This window comes from Desarmillaria tabescens (assembly GCF_030435595.1).
Source record: "Desarmillaria tabescens strain CCBAS 213 chromosome Unknown EV420scaffold_9, whole genome shotgun sequence".
NCBI lineage: Eukaryota > Fungi > Basidiomycota > Agaricomycetes > Agaricales > Physalacriaceae > Desarmillaria > Desarmillaria tabescens.
In genome coordinates this window covers 946985-969093 of record NW_026848308.1, presented here as the reverse complement: position 1 = coordinate 969093, position 22109 = coordinate 946985, and the positions used below count along the sequence as shown (strand labels likewise).

Sequence of the window (22109 nt, the reverse complement as noted above, 5' to 3'; positions counted from 1 at the left end):
GCTGGAAAAGCTTACATGTAGAAGGGGGTTATTCGAAGGTAGCACCAACAATACCAGCTAGCTCCGATTGGTAAGTGAGCGATGTCCAATCTAGCTTAGTGTCTTCTTTACTGCGCTAGCGAGAGCTGTACTCTTCCTGGAAGCGCCTACATTGAATGGGTATGTGCTTGAGACTGACTTGCGCAGCAAGCCGTGCATCCTTCCTTTCAGCTGTAAGATACCTATCGGGAAGCCTCCTCTTCTGCGGCGCTGGCAGAAGGCACTGCCTACGATTCCTCGACCGTTGATGATCCCCCCTTCGTCGCAGTCAATGTGATGAATCCAGAAACGCAGCAATCTCTTCTTGGCCTCATTTAGCTGCTGGTGCTGTAGATATCTTTAGCATACAAAATTCACCCGCGTCCCGGTTCTGATTCTGATACGATATAGTCCTAGCACAAAACTGTGATATTTTAGACTTTAAGCCTCTAGTCTGAATTTGGAACGTAATCTCTGGACATCTTCATGATTGGTCCTGCAGCATCCACCAACTATTATTCCTCCCCATAGGGCTTCGCTTTCGATATCTTTCACGATACTCTCCATATTCTGTACCCATTCGTCGTGCTTTTCAGCCGCAGTCTTTGTGTCACTTACCGTCCATGTTTGCGTCACTGCATCGTACACGTCGCCCCCATTTGGATATACCACAAACCAGGGTTTCTGAACTAGATGGAGCTCCTTCACAGCACTGGTGACCTGGGGTGTTAGAGCCCGTACATGCTCCATGGCGGTACAGTTGATCCCAAAACCAGACGGTGTGGGTAAAGCGTCATCTCCCAGCGCAGCAGCAACAACGTCGCCAACGCTGAGCGTTCCTCCCGCTCTGGGCGTTTCGGGAAACACGCCATTAGGAAACACGGCCTCTATCCACCACGGCTTTGACTCGAGGCCGTCCCACTTTATCCGAGCCTCTACCCTCTCCATAGCTTTCCTGATCGCTCGTATCTCTCTAAGCAAGGGAATGGTTTCAAAAGCAAGGCAATCGATCTGGCCCCAAGTTTCCGGGTCGTTCAAGAAGACCTCAACTCGCTCGAAATGAAATAAAGCAAGAGCATCGATGGATGCCTGCTCCTGATCAATCTCATCCGAACTATACGAGTTGAGATTATCTCCCGATTTCTGGTATGCGCGAGGTCCATATGGAGGTGGATAGTACCCGTCAAATTCGTGCGCAATTTCCAGACTCGCACCGAATGCGCCCAAGGAAAGACCAATCCGGACGCCATATGAGCCCGCAGGTCGCTCACTATTGAAGATCTCGCGAGCTTCGTTAGCTAGCTGCACAGATTTACGCATGGTTGCGATTGCTTCTTCTTTCTGGTATCCAGCTCGGTAAAACGTACTGAACGAAGATTGATAACTAAAAATTGACGGTCATGAACTAAACGATAGGAAGGAAATACATACAGGAAACTTACGTGGACGTGAGGATGACTTCCGCACCTGCACGGAAAAATGCGAGGTGTGCTTGAATCATGACATCAGGCTGTTCGACGACGGCTCTGGAGGACCACAAAGGTGTATTAGATATATTGACATTAAAGTCAGTTTCAAGCGTAGTTCCCTGGTCCATCATTGAGATACCAATTATATACATGGAGCACATAGCTCACCAATCCTCCATCGGATATTACAGGTGTTTGGAAGAATAACTTGGACAGTAGCGATGTCATCTTAAAGCCTCGAAATTATTTCGCTCTACGAGTCCTTATATATGCTCGAACCTTTCCGGAATACAGTTCCGAGCCGTAATCCGGCAGTGAGGAGAGTCTAGGTGGCCATTCAGCGGGCCCAGTTCGTGCAACGGATCGACAAGCACAGCCACTCGGGTGTTGCCGTCTTAACCCGATGTTGACCAAAAGTGGACAAAATGAAACAAAAACCAAGTCAGTTTACTACAAAAGGATTCGAAGAGGATACGAGCTTAGATGAAGGTCCTTGAAGCTCTCATGTTCATCAATAATATATGCAACAGTAATAGTTCAAAGTCCCATGTACCAAAAAATCAATCGCGATACTGCTGTGGAACGTCCATCATTAGATTCTCGTTCGAGTCCATCTGCCTTTTTCTACTATCTGCTTCTTGTCTATATTGTTTAGGCAGAAACGACAATCCGGCCAAGTATAGAACCGGCAACAGCTAGTTTTGTAAAGTTCACTGAGTGGTCAGGATAAGTAAAATTGGAAGACGCACCACAACCCATATATACCACACAATATTCGCGCCATTTGCAACCTTTCCTCGGCCGGTAATATTAGGCCACTCAGTAATATATCCTGTTCTGACTTGGTAGAATGAAAGACCGATGACGATCAGTCCGAAGAGAGCGTGGAAGTAATTTTGGGGCGGACGGCCAACAAATCTCTTGGGTTTTACCCAGTGGATAAAAGCACCCAGGGCACATTGTACCAAGTAGAGGACAAATATACCAGCGCCCCATTTCTGATGATGCGTTAGAACCGAAGAAGGGACGGAGATGAAAGACGACATACTTGGTGGTCATCGCTCAGATGAGGTACGCCCTGGGAGCTCACACTCTGTACGCCTAAAGCAAAACCCACAACGATGAGAGATCCAGCTAAAGCCGCGTTATAAGCTAAAATGTTGATAAGCGTCTTTGGGACTTACCGAGAGCAAACTGAGATATCCAGTGACCTGTGTACCACTTTGGGGTAAATGTTCTAACGTATCGAGCCAGCAAAGATCCAAAGGGTAGGAACAATAGAAAGCCCAGAATGCAAAGGATGGCATGCGCGACAATCATGCGTTCAAAAGGCTGCAGAGGATCTGATGAGTAACCAGAGGTTATATTCCCGTTCAGATTCAACTGGAAACTGCCATAACCAATGTGCTCTTCGAGGTCGGCATCAACGCTAGAGGATCTAGGATTGGTGGATCCAAATCCAAAAATTATTCTTTGAGTCGTAACGTTCGTTTTCTAGAAGATTGTCTGTCAATACGCCTATTCGAAAGGGACGAGAGCATGGCATACGTCAACAGCGAATGTGAATGTAGTATTTGATGTAGACGTCTGAAATAAAACAATGAACAGCAATACAAGGCGTTGTGAGAAAATGCCTACGGAACTTGCAGCTTCGACGAGGGCTGCGACTCGATCAGGATTACTATCGACCAGGGGAAGATTATGGCCGTCACCCCGCCGTTGGGACAACGTAATGGTTCCATCGCTGTTAGACCACATGATAACCATTTGCGTGTTATCCATCTGGCTCCCAAATCCTCTATTTGTCATCTATAAGCAAAAGAAGACCCCTAACAAAGGAAATGTACGAAGACATACATGCCCATCCACCCCACGGTTTGTGAACCCGTACTTGCCAAAGCATCTAACCGTCGTACGATCAATTTTTACAGTACAGGGGAAAGAAGCGAAGGTCGAACATTGCACCGAAGTCTCGTTCACAGTCGCCTTAACACACATATACTGCGCATATCTGTTAGCTTGGCGAAGGAAATCCTGAAAAAGGCGCTTACTTGGCCGCATCGGGAATCGCCAGTCACAGACGACGACTGTCTTAAATCTTAGCAAGCATATTGACTAAGACGGAAGGAACGACGTACGTTCGAAGACTGCGCAGCGGCAACCAGGCCATAGAGCGCAAGCAACGGTGTAACACGAGAAAGATACATTAGAACAAGAGACAAAGAACATATCAGACTCATACTGGTTATATAGGGAACCCGGCCACAACCCACGTTGCGACAGCGGATCAGGGTCGATCGAGAAGTTTTAATCATTGAGGTCCTGTCCAATCAGAGGGCTGCAGTAACCAATCCGCAGTAATTGGACTAAGAATCACAGCCAACTGGTGTTGGTTGAACACCGCCTTCTACTGGGGATGAGGGTTTTAAGCCGAAAAACATCATCTGAGACTGAATCAAGACAGCGGAACCTGTAAACCCTGAAAAGGGACTTGCAAAATATGGATGAAAATTGGGACAAGGTTTTGGACCATATGTCAGGCATTGTCAGCTAGCGCTATAGCCTTATTCCCCTACTAAGTGTGCATGGTGCAAAATGATAAGTCAAGCCTAGGGGTTAACATGGGCCGCTCTATAACCAGAAGCTGTGTACGTGCTTACTTCGGTAGCTTCCGTGCATTCAACCCATTCAATAGGTGCTCGAGATCTAGACTGATGACCACAACACGCCTCGTAATGGGTGAAGGGCGCGGGCGTCTACGGGTGTACATGTACAGTTATTTTTGTCACGGTACCTGAAGATCACAATTGTCAGTACAAATGAACCGGAAATGAGGGTTAGAACAGGTTAGAACCTCCTTCCAAGCGCTGTGACAACTCCCGTTTTTTACATACAACAGCCTCGCCACTTTGTCTTTCACATCTATCACCTTCACTGACGCCGTCAAATTTGACCCACTGATCCGCTCCTATACCACGTCCTTCAGCTGTTATAAACACTTTGATATCGGCGAGCCCGGCTGCGTTGATTGAGCCGGTAATGCGAAGAACACCGTCGATGAAAAGGAACTACATATAGGAAACTCAAAAACCTTTGCGGCGAAAACACACAGTAGATATAACCCAGCGCGGCAGACAGCAGACGGTAACAACGTTGCTGATTCCTCCCCAAAATGACGGCTCCTAGATGACATGAGAAATCCTGTGAAATGAGACAATCAAAATTACGCACTAGGTCTGAAGACCTTCCTATGAATCCGCACTTCTGCATTGTTGCACAATCTCCGAAAGGAAACCCAGACCTAATTACCACCTCTATAAATCAATGAAACAGAGATCACATCTTGGACCGCTTAGAACCTCAAGGTCTTGAAGAGTTATGAGAGAAGTGAAATCTGTTTTACGAATATGCATCAGGACCATTAGAAAATATAGTTTGCTTGGTCAAATTCACAAGACAAAGCGTTATTAGATTGTACTCCAAGCATTGTCCACAGGCAGTATAGCGCCGTTGATGCCTTTGCTCGAGTCAGAGGCAAGGAAAACTATGACTTGAGCAATTGTTTCCGGTGCTGCTATACCTTCACCGGTAACGGGATTAACATGAACATCAACTACGGGTCTAGATCATGCAATGTTCAGAATGAGGCACATATCAGAGAGATTTGTACTGACTTAATTCTCATGCTAGACGTGATGTCCAAATCACGCATGGTGTTGGCAATATTCGTAGCCACGCCTGAGGAGAAAAGAGATCATCAACGGCTGCAAGACAAGAAACGTGAAGATGGATGGACCTCCAGGCGCTACAGCGTTGCATCTTATGCCATCCTCTTTATAGAGCCAGGCGGTGTTCTTCGTCGCGCCGACCTACAAGATAACCTCAATCACAGCGGAACTCCAATAAACAAGAAAAACCTACAATTCCGTGTTTACTTGCGGTATAAGCGACACCAGCCGTAGCGCCGCTCATACCTGCTTTGCTCGTGACATTCACGATGACACCACCACCCTTCACTTTCATCACTTTTACCGCCTCCCGCATCAACTTAACCGGACCCGTCAAGTTCACTGCAATGACTCGTTCCCACACCTCGTCCTTGAGCGCGTCCACGCCTGCATTGTTATCCATGATCCCGGCATTATTCACGAGTATATCCACACCGCTGGATTGAGGGAATGCCTCTTTGCTCGCAGCGATGATGGCCGCAGGGACAAGGGGGTCAGCGATGTTGCCTTCGAAGAAAGAGAATGCTGGCGAATTCGTGAATATATCATTGGGGAGTAGATCAACGCCGAGAACTGAACATCCATCTCGGAGAAGTGCTTGGGTGGTGGCGAGCCCAATTCCGCTGGAAGAACCGGTGACAATAGCGACCTGGCGAAAAGTCAGTGACCGTGATTGCTTGGGTAGAGAAGATACAGACTTTTCCGGTCAGAGACATAATAATGTATAGTCCATAGCAGCATAGTGAACCTATTTAAAGTCAAAAATATATCGCATGATGCGAGTGTACCTGCGCTTCTAATGTGAGCGAAATGATCAACCGGGCCAAGCCTATCCGCTCGGTAACCTTTCTTTCTGTTTCTGTTTCGAAAATGTTTGACCAGAAAGTAGTTCCATGATCTCACGCTCTGATAACAATTTAGTACTCCGGCCAATCATTGCCTTATGCTCAACGTTGTCGACCGTCAGACGACTATTAAAAAATTGATCAGGCCACTGGAATTAGCCATAATAAACGTACGATTTCTCTTCGCGAAAGCTATAGCGTGTGACGGTTACGATGCCATGCGAATGATTCTCCTCATCCATTCGCCGAGCTTTTTGGGACAGATCGCAACGTAACATATCACCAATTCCAAAATTTTTTGGCGAAATCAAAGTAATATCGTGTAGAACGAGGTACTTTGGAAGCCAGTCGATAAAACAGTGCGTTATGAAAGCCACGGTTGAAGAGGTAAGGCGAAGCACGGTCCGAAACAGTCCGAAACAGGTAATCTTCGCGGTTCGGGCCGGCAACCGAAAGCAGGAGCCACGTGGGTCACCCGGCAGCACAGCCACAGCACCTGGCTCGCTGTGCCCGGGCCATGGACCCGGCCGTTCCTTGGGACACCACCACCACCTGGTTGGATAAACCACGATCTGTATTTGCTCTAAAAGGTCCTTGGCAAAAAGTAATATTTTCCTCGCTTCCTCATTATACTTGGCCAAGTCCGTGAAAGTGAACTGCACTTGGAACATAACTTTCCTTCCTTCCTACAACCATCACCACGCTGCCGCTTTTCTTTGCGGCCTCTGAAATGCCTACCACCCAACCCAACAACGACAGCCCTCCAGCCTTCGAACCCGACAACAATATCGAGCTCTCCTACTTCAAGGACACTAAAATCGTCAAAGTCAGCGTCTACAACAACCACGCGGAGATTACTAGCCACTGCAATGTTGCCGTAAGCACTGGACAAAACTTGGTGCAAATCAATGGATTACCGAATGCCATTGAGGCCCCGTTTTTGAGGTGCGTATCGCTTTTCCTTCTCTGTTTACACAATGCTTACAGTGCTGCTGAAGAGTTCGAAGGACGGGGCTCCGCTACCATACACGATGTTGTTCTATCTACGATCCTCCCTCCTTCTATCGCGACCACATCGGCCAAACTCGTTGACCTCCAGAGCAAACGCGATCAGCTACAAAAAGCTTTGAGTAGGGTCACGAAGGCCCTTGGGTCGCTCGAGAGCTACCTTGGTCCAATGAACGTGCAGTACATCGACTCCACCAAGCTCACAGCCGTCGTGGACAGCTACGACTCTGCCGCTGAGAAACTTGATGACCGAGTCTTGAAGTTGGAAAAGGAGCTCAAAGACACTGAGGATGCTATCAGAACTGGGCAGGTCGCGCTGTCGCGTCCCCCGGAGGCAAATAGCCTCTTGAAACACCGTGTATCCATTGGCGTGTTTGCAGATTCTGGCGGCGAGGTCGAAATCAGTTTAATTTATGGCACGTTCTTTTCAAATCCCAGACTTGTATGTACTCATCTCGCGTAGCTGTTAATCACGCCAGTTGGTACGCTGGTTATGATGTTCGAGTCAACACACAGACAAGAGAGACTCCGGTTACTCTTATATATAAAGCCAATATCAAGCAGGCCACTGGCGAGGTGAGCAGCATTGACGTTACTGTTTCCAATCTCATGTCCCGTAGTCTTGGGAAGACGTCCCCCTCACTCTCGAGACCGTCACACCGACTTATGGTGTTGGCGTTCCCACCCTCAATCCCTGGAAGCTATTCCCCCTTAGGCTCGATCCTCTACAACCTCAACCTCAGTCAGTAATTCCGCAGATGATGAGTCGAGGCACGCCCGGTGATTTCCACGAGAGATCTGGGGTGGCACAATTTCAAAGCATGGACACAGTGGGACCCCGTCCCAGCATGGCACATATCGGATCGGCCATCACTTCAAAAGGAAATGTCAGTGCAACTCACAGGGTTCCTGGTCGCATTACTATCCCCAGTGATGGGGTTGAGCATACCTTTACGATAGTCCAGTTGAATCTTGACGCATCCATGTCGTGGGTTTCAGTCCCAAAGGTTGACACGAAGACTCATTTGAAGGTTTGTAGCGGTTCTACTTGTCGTGACATGCCTTTCTAACAAACCGTAGGCCAAAATCACCAACGCGTCCGACTATCCTTTGCTTGCTGGTTGGGCGAGTATCTACGTTGACGGTAGCTTTATCTCATGGTCTTTATTGCCTGCCGTCAGCGCTCAAGAGAGCTTTGATTGTCCCCTTGGGTATGTTCAAAAAATACAACTATACTACAATATTTCCTTACCTACGTCGTTCGCAGGTTGGACCCATCTCTCCGTATCACTTACCACCCTCAAAGCAAAAAGGCCTCCCAAAGCGGCTTCTACACTAAATCTTCCATCTACATCTACAGCCAACGCATCTCTATCCACAATACCAATGCAACGGTCGCCATCGAGAACCTCAAGATCCTCGACCAAATTCCTGTCTCTGAAGACGAGCAGATCAATGTCAAGCCGGTCAGCCCTGCATTGTCGCTTCTCGATGCGCATACAATCAAGAGTTCGATGACGAATACGCCGAGGGCTGTTCCGCACGTTCAGGTCAGCGAGGGTGTAGTGGCACAATGGGAGGGATCGGATGAGAGTGGGATCGATGTTGATGCGCTTGGTAAGGATGGGAAGATTAATTGGTTGTGCACGGTCCCGCCACAGGGTCAGTTGAACCTTGTGATGCAGTGGGAGGTGTCGACGCCGGCTCATGTGGATGTTATCGGGTTATAGTTTGGTCATATGTTGTCGCTCTCATATGATATGTATACTGTAGCTTGTATCATGCTTTCCATGTTTGCTGTCCACTGTACTGTAATGTTGTTCGACCACTTATCAGTTTCTCATTTTGATTTCCCATCGTATTTTTATCAGGAAGCCAGTAATAGTCTACGCAAGTATATCAGTTCTCACAAAAGTCCAGATCTGGAGACCTCACAAATCGGGTCTCATACACTCCCTACAACCTTGGCAGCCCTACCGTAGTCGTGTATGTAGCGTCTGTCTACGAGAGACTAGCCTTGTTTGTGACCCTCGAATGGAGGTTCGGCACTGGCATCTAGTCGGAGTTCCAATTTCTGCAACCACAAGCGCAGGCTACCCTTGACGGGCAAGGTAATCACCTGCTTAGTTCTTCTCCGAGCTCCTCACGGTCTTGTACGTTGCTGTCACCTGGGTCTAACATTCCCATGGATTTGTCCGCATTTTTCTGTTCACTTAAACTCTTCGCTGGACTTTAAATATTCATAGGGACCACCGATGCCCTCGCTTATCAAGTAAGTAATTGAACATCCAGAAAGGCATCCCTTACGATTGAATCCAATCATAGCTCTTGTGTTAGCGCGTTTGACGTTCAAGTTTTCTATTGTTCGGTCACGCGGTTCGTTGACAAGAATAGGCATTAAAATTACTGTACAATTCAGTTCACCCAGCGCAGTTGCATTGGTGCAGATGTCATAACATTGGAGTAGCTTCGTATTTTCACTACCACCTAATTCCTCGCAGGCTTCGATGCTCCGTGATATGGAAAGCGTTGCCATAGCGAGCCTTTTCTCGAGATCGTAACCTTTTGCGGATACCCAACCCACGCTTCGTGGATGACTCGATTCACAACGAGATGGCTTGGGTCCGGTGACCGGTACCGAACCGCTATATATTCTACGCGCAGGTTGATCTTGAAGGCCCAAGTCCTGATCATGACACTGTTCCTCATTCTGTCGTCTTTCTGTTTGCTCAACGCAGTATATTTTGTATACAAGCGACTTCAACGCACATCGATTGCGACTGTTCCTGGACCACAATGGAAGTCTTGGCTCTATGGTACATTTACCCTATAGCATTCCCTGGCTGTTTCTTATCTTTGGGTAGGAAACTTGCCAGAATTGGTCAAAGGCGAAGTAGGAGAAGTAATTCGATCAATCCCAACTAATCTTGTTTGTGATTTCACTCTGCACTTAGGGCGACTTTAAGTGGCAAGCTCAGTATGGCGACATCATTCGAGTCCGAGCACCTTTGGGAGTAAGCGATCTTCTTTTGGCCACTCAGGCAGTTGCTAATGGTATCGTGTAGGAGGATCGGCTCCTTGTCTCCGATCCCAAAGCACTTCAGTATATATACCAGACTAGTGGCTACAGATATATCAAACCCCCAGGTCTTAATGAGCTTGGACGACTGCTCAACGGAACCGGAATTCTGTCTGCCGAAGGTCTGCCGTCAAAATCTGCGGTCTCTGCGTGCTAATCCATTCTGATTTGCTCAGGCGAGGACCATAAAAGGCATCGTAAAGTTCTCCTTCCAGGTTTTGGACGACCTGAAGCGAAATTCTACGTACCGGTGTTTTTCACGTATGCTGGGAAGGTAAATATGTATAATATTATACTGTGGTACAAATTGCTGAACATTCCATTTGTTTAAAGATGGCGTCAAAGTGGAAGGAATTAATCTCCACGACTGATGAACAGTCTGCCGTTATCGACATTCCTTCCTGGACGTCGCGTGCAACATTGGATGCGGTTGGCGAAGGTACGTTACCTACGCCCACGTTTATCTTTCCCGTCCAACAGCACTCCTAGCCGCATTCGATTATCAGTTTGGTGCCCTTGACTACTCGTCTAAACCTCTGACCGTCGCATACACAAACGTTCTGTTAGTTTTCTTAAATTTTTGATTACGAGGACCCGTTATTCTTACGACGAATCAATTTTCCAGGTTTGATACTCTTGCCGCACCTACCAACGATGTTACCCTATCGTTATGTCTAACGGAATGGCTACCCAGATGGGTTGTACGACTTATTGTTGAGAAGGCACCGATCAAACGACTGGATCACCTCAGACTGTCGCATGACTTGACCCGCCAGGTTGCAAAGCAGTTGCTGAATGAGAAATACGAAGCTCTTGCTGCGGACAAACCTAAGAGGGATATCATGAGTTTGTTGGGTATGCTTCCTCCTTTCAGCCTGCTTCCTTTCATGGGCTCAATCTGTACCAAGTGAAAGCAAATCTTTCGGAAAACCCAAAGACGCGACTCAGTGAAGAAGAGCTGCTCGGTCAGATGAAGTAAGTATGATATCCTGATCCGAGCTTCATCACTGATCTCGCAACTCGCAGCACTATCATGTTTGCCGGCCACGAAACCACCGCCAACACGCTCTCCTGGACGTTTTTCGAACTCGCGAAACACCCCAACGTACAAGACCAGCTAAGGGCTGAGATCAGGGAGAAAGAAAGAGCAATTTTTGTTCGCGGCGGTACCGAGTTCTCCGTGCAGGACCTGGATAGTATGCCTTATCTGACTGCTGTGGTGAAGGTTAGCAGCTTATGGTCCTGTTCTGTGATCATGAACTCAACGTTTCATAGGAGGTGCTTCGATTCCATCCCATCGCTTACCATATATTCAGAATAGCAGCTCAAGACGACGTGATTCCTTTGAATAATCCCGTGACGTTGACGACGGGAAAGGTGGTGAAAGAGATTCCCATATCCAAGGGGACGTATATCACGACGTCGATCGCTGGCTATAATAGGTAGGAACTACTCGTGAGGTGGATTGCGGTATTTACTAATTATATGAAAAGGAATAAGACTGTGTGGGGAGAAGATGCCCACGTCTTCGACCCCACACGGTGGTTCCGAGACAGCATGAGTAAGGAAGTACCGATTGGTGTCTACGGGAACTTGTGCGTTTTATTTTCGACTTGAAGCTGGATACGCTAAATTTCCCGTGATAGGTTCAGTTTTGGTGGAGGACTCAGATCTTGTATCGGTTGGCGATTTGCGTACGCGATGTAAATTTTATAATCTCTTTGGTTGGCCTAACTATAAAATCCATAGTGTCCTTGAACTCCACGCATTTATTGTGGAGGTTGTCAATAACTTTGAATTTTCTTTGACCGAGCAATCTGAGCGGATTCGGAGGGAGGCTTGCGGTGTAATGGTACCGACTGTGGAGGGTGAGGTGGAGAAAGGTTCCCAACTTCCACTGAGGGTAGCGGTTGCCTCTCGCGACTGAATTTTAAGCTCCGTACGAAAGAGTTGTATGCATTTTTATTAAGCCCCGGAAGGTCGGGTTCTCACAGCTCAATAATAGCTCTTTGAACATTGCGGTACGAATGCTAGGTGTAATCTCAAGCATCGAAGTACTCGCTGTTTATCCCATTTCTGGCGCATGCTCAGGTTGAACAGTGAAATCGCGCCTTGAACGGTACTGTATGATGATCAGGGTTATCGCTGACTCTTGTAGAATCGGTCTCGCTCGTTCCAAGCTAGTGCCGATTACATTTCTCCCTCCAGCTCTATGACTCGCTATCCTATTTTTAGCTTTCCTGGCTTTATGTGTCGGCTTACACGTCGACTTGTCTTGTTCCGTCACCTTCGTGTGCACGTCCCTCATTACGCGTCCTATGCTGTGTCTTGGCCTGCCACTGCCGCCACTGCTGCATGTACGTGTCCTGCTTTTTTCTCCACGTCTCATGAGTCTCATTTTTGTTGAATTACCAAACACGTCGTACATCCGTTATCATCCCCCTTTGATACCATTTCCCCTATCCATAGCCTACAGGAGTATATAAGTAGAGTACCTTACAATTGAGCCCCTTGCGCGTTTGCGAGGGTTCCCTGCTAATACTGGGTCTCGCTTATCTGAGCTGAACAGCGTACTTCAGCAGCTCTCATGTATACTTTAGCTTGTATCATGCTTTCCACGTTTGGTGTCCACTGTAATATAATGATGTTCGATCACTCATCAGTTTCTCATTTTGATTTCCCATCGTATTTTTATCAGGAAGCCAGTAATAGTCTATACAAGTATATCAGTTCTCACAAAAGTCCAGATCTGGAGACGTCACAGATCGTGTCTCATACACTCACTACAAGCTTGGCAGCCCTACCGTAGTCGTGTATGTAGCGTCTGTCTACGAGAGACTATTTGTGACCCTCGAATGGAGGTTCAAGCACTGGCATCTAGTCGGAGTTCCAATTTCTGCAACCACGAGCGAAACCCTGCCAAGCTACACAGAGACCTTGACGGGCAGGGTAATCACTTGCTCAGTTCTTCTCTGAGCTCCTCACGGTTTTGTACGTTGCTGTCACCTGGGTTTGACATTCCCATGTATTTGTCCGCATTGAGTCTTTGTTCACTTAAACTCTTTGCTGGACTTCAAATCATAGGGACCGGCGCCGATGCCCTCACTCGTCAAGTAAGTGATTGAACATCCAGAGCCCTTATTTAAAAGGTAACGCGGTTCGTTGACAAGAATAGGCATTACCGCGCAATTCAGTTCACCCTGAGACCCAGCGCAGTGCACTGGGGCAGAGCTCATAACATTGGAATAGCTTCGTATTTTCACTACCACCTAATTCCTCGCAGGCTTCGATGCTCCGTGACATAGAGAGCGTTGCCAAAGGGGCCTTTTTTCGTAACCTTTTGCGGATACCCAACCCTGGCTTCGTGGCTGACTCGATTCAAACGGGATGCGGGTCCGGTGACCGGTACCGAACCGCTATATATTCTACGCGCAGGTTGATCTTGAAGGCCCAAGTCCTGATCATGACACTGTTCCTCATTCTTCCGTCTTTCTGTTTTCTCATCGCAGCGTATGTTGTATATAAACAACTTGAACGCATATCGATTGCGACTGTTCCTGGACCGCAATGGAGGTCTTGGCTCTACGGTACGTTTGCCTTATCGCATTCTCTGGCTGTTTCTTATCTTTGGGTAGGAAACTTGCCAGAATTGCTCAATGGCGAAGCAGGAGAAGTAATTCGATCAACCCCGACTAATCTCGTTTTGATTTCACTCTGCACTTAGGGCGACTTTAAGTGGCAAGCTCAGTATGGCGACATCATTCGAGTCCGAGCACCTTTGGGAGTAAGCGATCTTCCTTTGACCACTCAAGCAGTTGCTAATGGTACTATCGTGTAGGAAGATCGTCTCCTTGTCTCCGATCCCAAAGCACTTCAGTATATATACCAGACTAGTGGCTACAGATATATCAAACCCCCAGGTCTTAATGAGCTTGGACGACTGCTCAACGGAACCGGAATTCTGTCTGCCGAAGGTCTGCCGTCAAAATCTGCGGTCTCTGCGTGCTAATCCATTCTGATTTGCTCAGGCGAGGACCATAAAAGGCATCGTAAAGTTCTCCTTCCAGGTTTTGGACGACCTGAAGCGAAATTCTACGTACCGGTGTTTTTCACGTATGCTAGGAAGGTAAATATGTATAATATTGTACTGTGGTACAAATTGCTGAACATTCCATTTGTTTGAAGATGGCGTCAAAATGGAAGGAATTGATCTCCACGACTGACGAACAGTCTGCTGTTATCGACATTCCTTCCTGGACGTCGCGTGCAACATTGGATGCGATTGGCGAAGGTACGTTACCTACACTCACACTCTTCCTTTCCCGCCCAATAACAGTCCTAGCCGCATTCGATTATCAGTTTGGTGCCCTCGACCACTCGTCTAAACCTCTGACCCTCGCATACACAAACGTTCTGTTAGCTTTCTTAAAATTTTGATTACGAGGACCCATTATTCTAATGATGAATTGACCTTTCAGGTTTGATACTCTTGCCGCACCTACCGACAATGATACCCTATCGTTATGTCTAACAGAATGGCTGCCCAGATGGATTGTACGACTTATGGTTGAGAAGGCACCAATCAGACGACTGGAGCACCTCAGACTGTCGTATGACTTGACCCGCAAGGTTGCAAAGCAGTTGCTGAATGAGAAATACGAAGCCCTTGCTGCAGACAAACCTAAGAGGGATATCATGAGTTTGTTAGGTATGCTTTCTCCTTTCAGCTTGCTTCTTTCTTTTCATGGGCTCAATCTGTACCAAGTGAAAGCAAATCTTTCGGAAAACCCAAAGACGCGACTCAGTGAAGAAGAGTTACTCAGTCAGATGAAGTAAGTATGATATCCTGATCCGAGCTTCATCACTGATCTCGCAACTCGCAGCACTATCATGTTTGCCGGCCACGAAACCACCGCTAGCACACTCTCCTGGACATTTTTCGAACTTGCGAGACACCCCGAAATACAAGACAAGCTAAGGGCCGAGATCAGGGAGAAAGAAAGAGCAATTTTTACTCGCGGTGATACTGAGTTCTCCGTGCAGGACCTGGATAGTATGCCTTATCTGACTGCTGTGGTGAAGGTTAGCAGCTGGATGGTCCTGCTCTATGATCATGAACTCAACGTTTCATAGGAGGTGCTTCGATTCCATCCTATCATTTACCATATATTCAGAATGGCCCCTCAAGACGACGTGATTCCTTTGAATAAGCCCGTGATGTTGACGACGGGAAAGGTGGTGAAAGAGATTCCCATATCCAAGGGGACGTATATCATGACATCGGTCGCCGGCTATAATAGGTAGGAGCTACTCGTGAGGAGGATCGTGATATTTACTAATTATATGAAAAGGAATAAGAGCATCTGGGGAGAAGATGCCCACGTCTTCGACCCCACACGGTGGTTTCGAGGCGGTATGAGTAAGGACGTACTGGTTGGTGTCTACGGGAACTTGTGCGTTTTATTTTCGACTTGAAACTGGATCCTATGCTAAATTTCCCGTGATAGGTTCAGTTTTGGTGGAGGACTCAGATCTTGTATCGGTTGGCGATTTGCGTACGCGATGTAAATTTTATAATCTCTTTGGTTGGCCTAACTGTGAAATTCATAGTGTCCTTGAACTCCACGCATTTATTGTGGAGGTCGTCAATAACTTTGACTTTTCTTTGACCAAGGAATCTGAGCGGATTCGGAGGGAGGCTTGCGGTGTAATGGTACCGACTGTGGAGGGTGAGGTGGAGAAAGGTTCACAACTTCCACTGAGGGTAGCGGTTGCCTTTCGCGACTGAACTTTGAATTGTGTACGAAAGACTCGGAGCTATATATTTTTTGTTAACGTGCTGAATTTCTTGTCACGTCCCATAGGGTCGGTGTTTTCACAGGATAATGCCAGTAGCTCTTTGCCGGTGGACATTACGCCACGAATGCTAGGTGTAATCTCAGATAATGGAGTACTCGCTGTCTAGAGGACCTGTTCTCAATTCTGGCGCATGTTCAGGCTGAAGTGACAGTGAAATCGCGCCTTGAACGGTAGTACTGTACGATGATCAGAGTTATCGCTGACTCTTGTGGAATTGGTCTCGCTCGTTCCAAGCTTGTAAAGTGGAAATCCGATTCTGTTTCGCCTTCCGACTTTATGATCGTTATCCTACTTTTAGCTTTCCTGGCATTATGTGCCGGCTTACGCGTCGACTCTTGCCTTGTTCCGTCACCTTCGCGTGCACGTCCCTCATTACGCGTCCTATGCCGTGTCTTGGCCTACCGCTGCCGTTACTGCTGCGCGTACGTGTCCTGCTTTTTTCTCCACGTCTCACGAGTCTCATTTTTTCTATCGGTTCGGGAAGCGACGTGCGTACTATCAGCGTGATCAATCTCAAATGTTTCCACTGCCCATTGGTAGCACAATTCTGTTTGAAACGCCCAGGTGACACGTTGTTTCCAACACTTGAGAGATTTCCTATTTTTGTCGTAGCTACGAACAAGAGCACCTTATCTCTGTGCTTGATGGAATGGCTTCCTACATGATTTTTACGACTTGTTGTCAGGAATATCCCAATTCCACGAGCACGCTAAAACGACACGCGATCTAACCGGCCAGGTCGCAAAGCAGTTGTTGAGCGAGAGATACGAAGCACTTGCCGCGGGAAAGGCAAGTAGGAACATCGTGAGTTTGTTGGGTATGTTTCTTGTTCTGAACTGTTATTATGGGTCAACCTGTCCTATGGAAGTGAATGTCTCGGAAGATCCGAAGACGCATCTCAGCGACGAAGAGCTGCTTGCTCAGATGAAGTAAGTGTAATATCTCAGGTAAAGCGTCGTTACTGATATCGGTGTCCATAGAACCATTATGTTTGCCGGTCACAAAACGACTATCAATACACACTCCTGGACGTTTCTTGAACTCGCGAGACACCTACAAGTCCAGTTAAGGGCAGAGATCAGAGCGAAAGAACGAATCATTCTTCCTCGCGGTGATACCGAGTTCTCCGCGCAGGACCTGGGTAGCATACCTTATCTAACTGCCGTAGTGAAGGTTGGCATCTTTATGATCCTGAACTCATTGTTCCATAGGAGATACGTCGATAAATTTTATAAGTCAGAATCCTTGATTACCCCCCTGGTCCAGCCGTCCGGTACCCACCCAAAGGACCTACATTACCGTAATCAGGTACGTATGCGAGCTCGCCTTCTACACCTCTATGTCACAACGGCCTCCAAACAGACAGGGAAGATCTACTGATAACTACAAGACATACAATAATTACACGTAATACAAGTGAAATGGAACCGCTATCGCGGCTTGAAATAAATGGAAGCGGCGACTTGAATGGCTGATGTCTGTGATCATTTGTACCCGGCTAAGAAACAAAAAAGGTGAGAAAACCGACGGGTAAGTAACAAAGGGAAAAAAAAAAAACAGGTATAATAGCGTCAATTTCGGTATCGATGTTGAACATCGGACATGTCGAATTCATATTGTAAACGGTTTGTCCTACCTCTTGCGGCTGCTTCTTGTCTGTATTGCTTTGGAAGGAATGCCAACCCGGCTAGGTACAACAAAGGCACCACCTGATTTGTGCCAGCAGTCAAGTACACGGTATAGATATAAGGAACAAGAACATACCACCACCCAAATATACCAAATAACGTTAGCCCCATTGGCAATATCACCGCGCCCAGTGGTCATTGGCCATTCAGTTTTATATCCCGTCCGAACTTGATAGAAGGCCAAGGAAATGATGAACAACCCGAAGATAGCGTGGAAATAATTTTGCAAGGGCCGACCGGTAGATCTCTTGGGCTTAACCCAATGAATGAACGCGCCTAAAGCGCACTGAACCCAGTAGAGCGCAAATATGGCAACGCCCCATTGCTACAAAAATGCCCGTCAGAACATTAAAATGAACCGTCGGCAGCGAGGCATACCTTGTGGTCATCATCTAAATGAAGTGAACCAGAAGTCGTCACACTCTGCACGCCAAGGGCAAACCCAATAATGATTAGAGGACCAGCTAAATTGCACGATCTTCTTAGATAAGAGGTAGAAGGCGGTATGATGCAACTTACAGATTGCAAACTGGGATATCCAATGTCCGGTGTACCATTTCGGCGTGAACGTTCTAAAGTACCGCGCAAGTAACGATCCGAAGGGGAGGAAAAACAAGAAGCCTATGACGCAAAGAATGGCGTGTGCTATGATCATGCGCTGGTACGGTTGTAAAGGGATACTAAGTGAAGCGGGTCGGGTTGTCCCAGAAGTGCTGTCCGGAGATGACGCAGAACCGGTCGACGTCGCAGACAAAGTTCCCTCCAAGTTTAATTGAAAGGTACCATCGTCGATATGTTGCAGAATATTAGCGCTCGCGCTCGAAGATCCCGGATTGGTGCTCCCGAAAGCATAAATGACGTTTTCGGTCGTATCACCGTTTGCCTAGAGGGGAAAGAAAAATTATACAGGTAAGGGGTCCGGCAAAAATTGAGGAGGAATATGCCGCACATCAACGGTAAACGCGAATCTGGTTTCCGATCCCGACGTCTAGAAGAATGTGATTTCTTTAGCGGCAAACAGAGGCATTTGAGCGCCGACGCTTACAGTACTGGCGCTCTCTGCTAATGTTGCGACTCGAGGGGGATTACTGACTACTTGGGGCTCCGAATGACCGCTGGCTTGCCGTTGGGACACCGTTATGGTTCCATCGCTATTGGACCACATGATGACCATTGGCGAACCCGACATCTGGGTACCAAACCCCCTAGCGATAGATATGTCAATAAGATGGCTACCAACTCGACGCACAGGAGACTTACATCCCCATCCATCCAACTGTTTGCGTACTGGATAGAACGTCTTAGGAACGACAATTATTCTCACGAAGCAGTGATGGAAAGAAATGATCTAACATTGTACGGAGGATCCATTCACCGTGACTCCGACACACATGGTCTGAAAAGTCACACTTAAGAAAGATGAACAGATAGTTGGGCAGAAAAGTACGTACAGTACCACACTTGGAGTCACCGGTTACAGACGACTGTCTAGCCTCAAGATCCTACAAGGTATTTCAGCGACGGGGATGATCGAATCAAAGAAAAATGCACATTTTGAGGGATAGCAGCCACTGCACCAACAAGTGTGAGCAGGAGAGGAAGAGAAGGGAAATGCATGGGTACCATCATAATTTACGTGCCATTTTATATACGGCGGAACTGATTGGCTCGCGCGGCGGTAACCTTCATGCTTGACATGCACTGCTGTCCTCGGTCAGTGCGGATTCTATACATGATCGAGGACCTTCAATTTATCTCCTTCCGCTGTCACATTGTTCGATATCATCATCAAAAAGGGACAAACATGAGGCAAATATCGCCTTCCACCGTTTCGTTTACGAACGAAATATCGATCCGCAGCAATCTCCCTTCCCACATAGGCATACAAAAAGCATACTATCTAATATACTACTTGGCGCCACGAAAAGGCAGTGAAGTGCACATGTCTCACCAACGCTTCTGTTTGCCGCGACTCCCGAACGCATCTCCCATTCCAGATATGTGGTTTCTTTCGGACTCTAGACGATCAATGAGTGAGGGCGGGGGTCGTGGCGGTTGTCGATCTGTCCCCACGGCGCTCGCTGATTCCATCTTGGCAGCACCTTTAATGCTGTAACCACCTTGGGGAGGGGTATCAATATCCATGCTATTATCTGGTGGTCGCTGCTGCGGAGTGCGCCCAGAAATTGGTCTTCGTTCAATTGATCCCTGTGACGGATGCGATGCAGAATCAGCTAAACGATTCAGTAGTGATAATCCGGATCCGTTCCCCATCTTTGCCCTTTTCTGATACCTTGGCGGGTCTTCACGAGGGGAATTGCGTTTGCTTGGATTCGCTTGGGGAGACGCGTCCTTTATTATATGGTCGGCATCTCGACCGGATATCCTCATTTTGCGTGATACGTCTACCGACGCCCTAGCAGCTGGTCTCGGCGGCAATGATGCGGGTATATTTGTTACATTGGATGGTCCGGTAGTGGCGGTGGAGGTCGGGGCCACTGTGGGTGCTAAAGACTGATGAAACAGAAGAGATAATGTCGGACACAAGCGACAGAAATGAAAAGTGGCCCACGGCGAACCCTAATGAGCAATTGAAGAGCCTGGTTTGACGTCTTGGCAGCCAAGGCTTGAACAGCAGAGTTGATTGATGTAGGTACAGTCCATTGTGGGGCTTGCTGCGCTTTACGCTGCCAAGTACATTATTAGAGAATGCAAATCTGGGCATGAAAGTGCACTCACTTGTATACATGAATTCAACAGCAACTCGCAGGCCTTCCTTGATCGCTCTTTTGTGTCGATGGAACCGCCTAGGCGCTGTAAGGAGAACAGATGAGAAGAAAAACACCTATTTGAGCAAGTATATAACCTCGAAGAAAATGGGAGAAACATCAATGACAGCATAAACTTGTTTTTGTAGCTGCTCTCGCTCCGGTAGTCGGGAGTTTTTGAGATCTTCTTCGCAAGCTGCTAGAATTTCGGCCAACTGACAAAGAACTAGTGTTTGATCATCTTGTGACAGTCTCATCAGGGTGATTTTTGAAGTCAGGGTGCCATAGTAAAATTTCAGCAGATCCAAAGGTGATGAGATCTTCTTGTCGACGGTAAGATGATGGGCTAAACTGAGGTAGGATCTTGTCGTCGGGGTCAAAGGTGAGCGCTTAAGGTCTGATGCTTCAAGTTTTCGTATCATTGCTTGAAGGAGGAGATCCCCCTGGCGGGAGCGCGAGCTAAACATAGACAAAGGGAGTATGTGTTCTCGAATGAATGATGCGGCTTCGTTATCGGCCAATCGCGGTATGGCCTGATGAAATGGGTAACAGAGGAGGAAAAATGCAAAGATGACATACAAGCGTAAGCCCCTCCGCAAATTGGTTATTGAGCTGGGGATTTTGATTGATAGTTTCTTTGGCTTCGTTCGTCATAAAAGCGAGCACGAGTCCACGTAATCGCTCCCGTATGGTTATTTCCTCCTCGTCCATACTGTCGTCAGCGGGGACAATTTGATCAAATAGTACGCCAAGGGTAACGGAAGGTGCCATGATCAAGTGCTCCCTTAATGCAGTCTTGATTACAGCTACTTCTTCCAGCTCCTCTAAAAATCGTGAGATGAAATAATGGATGCTTTGGTAAAGAAATAATAGCTACCACTCTGAAGCAACTGCAATAGCACGTCCGTATTTCGTTTCACCCAGTCATTGTCGGCCGCTGAAAGTCCCGTAATCGCGATATATCCTTCGGTTCTGACCTAAACCTCTCATATAAACGCGTTAAGGTTTGAAATACCACTGAAACGTACTTTGCTAGACTGATCTTCACAGATATCATATACCGCATTGATAGCATCCTCCTCGAGCTCAGGGAAGTCGGCGAAGAAAAATTTGATGTTCTGAGCGGCAAGAATCTTGAAATAAGCACTGGAAGAATGGGCGAGGTCGATAAGTTTCTGCAGGGCTGCCTTCCTGGGCTGTCATACCATCAGCTCAAGCCTGAGAAAACTAAGAAACAACTCACCGGAGAACCCTTCTCAGCACTCTCCTTAGCCCGTCGGAGTAACACTGCGAGGAAGTTAGCGACAATTCCCGTAATCCTGTAGCTTTGACAGACAATTTATCTCCCGTTCCTGATCCTTCTGGTTTCTCTCCGTGGCCATGATGCACTCGAATTCCGAGACAAATCGCAGCGGCGTCCTGTTGCAAAATTACCCCCTATTTTTGGACGTTTGAATAGATTCCAGCTGGTCGAGCGATACGAAAAGCCCTGCGAGAGGAAATATTCACGGAATGATGTGAAGACAAGTCAACGTTGTCCTGCAGATTGAGTTCTAGGTCGACGACGACAGCCTTTCCAGAAAGTCTGGGCACGTGATCCAAAATACTCATTGATCTCTGAGAGTCAAAATTAAATTTACACTCGCA

The 22109-nt window shown here is 47.3% G+C and overlaps 9 protein-coding genes across 9 annotated transcripts; 4 read left to right on the top strand and 5 right to left on the bottom strand.

Moving 5' to 3' along the window:
• Positions 1-459: 459 nt before the first annotated feature.
• Positions 460-1715, bottom strand: EV420DRAFT_1639725 (Homocysteine S-methyltransferase; the record flags this gene model as incomplete). The annotated part of the gene is made up of 3 exons (XM_060477009.1): positions 460-1402; positions 1461-1606; positions 1656-1715. 3 exons carry the CDS (start codon positions 1713-1715, stop codon positions 460-462), a joined length of 1149 nt encoding a protein of 382 aa, XP_060334122.1.
• Positions 1716-1883: 168 nt separating this feature from the next.
• EV420DRAFT_1192454 (uncharacterized protein) lies at positions 1884-3456 on the bottom strand. Its single transcript, XM_060466298.1, has 7 exons — positions 3345-3456; positions 3126-3285; positions 3036-3074; positions 2672-2981; positions 2536-2621; positions 2237-2485; positions 1884-2182 (listed from the first exon to the last, which is right to left on the bottom strand). The coding sequence occupies exons 1-7, from the start codon at positions 3350-3352 to the stop codon at positions 2048-2050; spliced, it is 987 nt and encodes a 328-aa protein (XP_060334121.1). The 5' UTR covers positions 3353-3456; the 3' UTR covers positions 1884-2047.
• Positions 3457-4865: 1409 nt separating this feature from the next.
• On the bottom strand, positions 4866-6111 carry EV420DRAFT_1192459 (short-chain dehydrogenase/reductase SDR). Its single transcript, XM_060466299.1, has 5 exons — positions 5914-6111; positions 5409-5864; positions 5284-5356; positions 5162-5225; positions 4866-5108 (listed from the first exon to the last, which is right to left on the bottom strand). The coding sequence occupies exons 1-5, from the start codon at positions 5929-5931 to the stop codon at positions 4955-4957; spliced, it is 765 nt and encodes a 254-aa protein (XP_060334120.1). The 5' UTR covers positions 5932-6111; the 3' UTR covers positions 4866-4954.
• Positions 6112-6790: 679 nt separating this feature from the next.
• Positions 6791-8798, top strand: EV420DRAFT_1265735 (uncharacterized protein; the record flags this gene model as incomplete). The annotated part of the gene is given in 6 exon segments (XM_060467290.1): positions 6791-7009; positions 7061-7514; positions 7532-7644; positions 7689-8099; positions 8149-8279; positions 8336-8798. The coding sequence occupies 6 exon segments, from the start codon at positions 6791-6793 to the stop codon at positions 8796-8798; spliced, it is 1791 nt and encodes a 596-aa protein (XP_060334119.1).
• Positions 8799-9760: 962 nt separating this feature from the next.
• On the top strand, positions 9761-12074 carry EV420DRAFT_1265676 (cytochrome P450; the record flags this gene model as incomplete). Its single annotated transcript, XM_060467287.1, has 14 exons — positions 9761-9884; positions 9933-9970; positions 10023-10082; positions 10134-10269; positions 10324-10421; positions 10481-10586; positions 10637-10709; positions 10773-11002; positions 11056-11122; positions 11174-11372; positions 11423-11589; positions 11641-11742; positions 11794-11841; positions 11897-12074. 14 exons carry the CDS (start codon positions 9761-9763, stop codon positions 12072-12074), a joined length of 1626 nt encoding a protein of 541 aa, XP_060334118.1.
• A 1434-nt stretch (positions 12075-13508) lies between these two features.
• Positions 13509-16425, top strand: EV420DRAFT_1525239 (cytochrome P450). The gene is given in 16 exon segments (XM_060472371.1): positions 13509-13734; positions 13783-13820; positions 13872-13931; positions 13986-14121; positions 14176-14273; positions 14333-14438; positions 14490-14562; positions 14626-14855; positions 14913-14979; positions 15031-15229; positions 15281-15447; positions 15499-15600; positions 15655-15702; positions 15758-16108; positions 16119-16242; positions 16287-16425. 14 exon segments carry the CDS (start codon positions 13611-13613, stop codon positions 15933-15935), a joined length of 1626 nt encoding a protein of 541 aa, XP_060334117.1. The 5' UTR covers positions 13509-13610; the 3' UTR covers positions 15936-16108; positions 16119-16242; positions 16287-16425.
• Positions 16426-16867: 442 nt separating this feature from the next.
• Positions 16868-17232, top strand: EV420DRAFT_1639720 (cytochrome P450; the record flags this gene model as incomplete). The annotated part of the gene is made up of 3 exons (XM_060477008.1): positions 16868-16935; positions 16987-17179; positions 17218-17232. 3 exons carry the CDS (start codon positions 16868-16870, stop codon positions 17230-17232), a joined length of 276 nt encoding a protein of 91 aa, XP_060334116.1.
• Positions 17233-17451: 219 nt separating this feature from the next.
• EV420DRAFT_1192002 (uncharacterized protein) lies at positions 17452-19554 on the bottom strand. Its single transcript, XM_060466296.1, has 12 exons — positions 19318-19554; positions 19246-19265; positions 19146-19196; positions 19048-19090; positions 18955-18994; positions 18740-18899; positions 18644-18682; positions 18214-18577; positions 18073-18158; positions 17771-18019; positions 17565-17715; positions 17452-17504 (listed from the first exon to the last, which is right to left on the bottom strand). Exons 4-11 carry the CDS (start codon positions 19085-19087, stop codon positions 17578-17580), a joined length of 1116 nt encoding a protein of 371 aa, XP_060334115.1. The 5' UTR covers positions 19088-19090; positions 19146-19196; positions 19246-19265; positions 19318-19554; the 3' UTR covers positions 17452-17504; positions 17565-17577.
• On the bottom strand, positions 19389-22056 carry EV420DRAFT_1192343 (uncharacterized protein). Its single transcript, XM_060466297.1, has 10 exons — positions 21799-22056; positions 21706-21749; positions 21491-21658; positions 21340-21439; positions 21042-21286; positions 20561-20995; positions 20434-20508; positions 20274-20381; positions 19646-20208; positions 19389-19594 (listed from the first exon to the last, which is right to left on the bottom strand). Coding segments are annotated over exons 1-10 (1785 nt in total). The 5' UTR covers positions 21845-22056; the 3' UTR covers positions 19389-19593.
• Between the last annotated feature and the right edge of the window lie 53 nt (positions 22057-22109).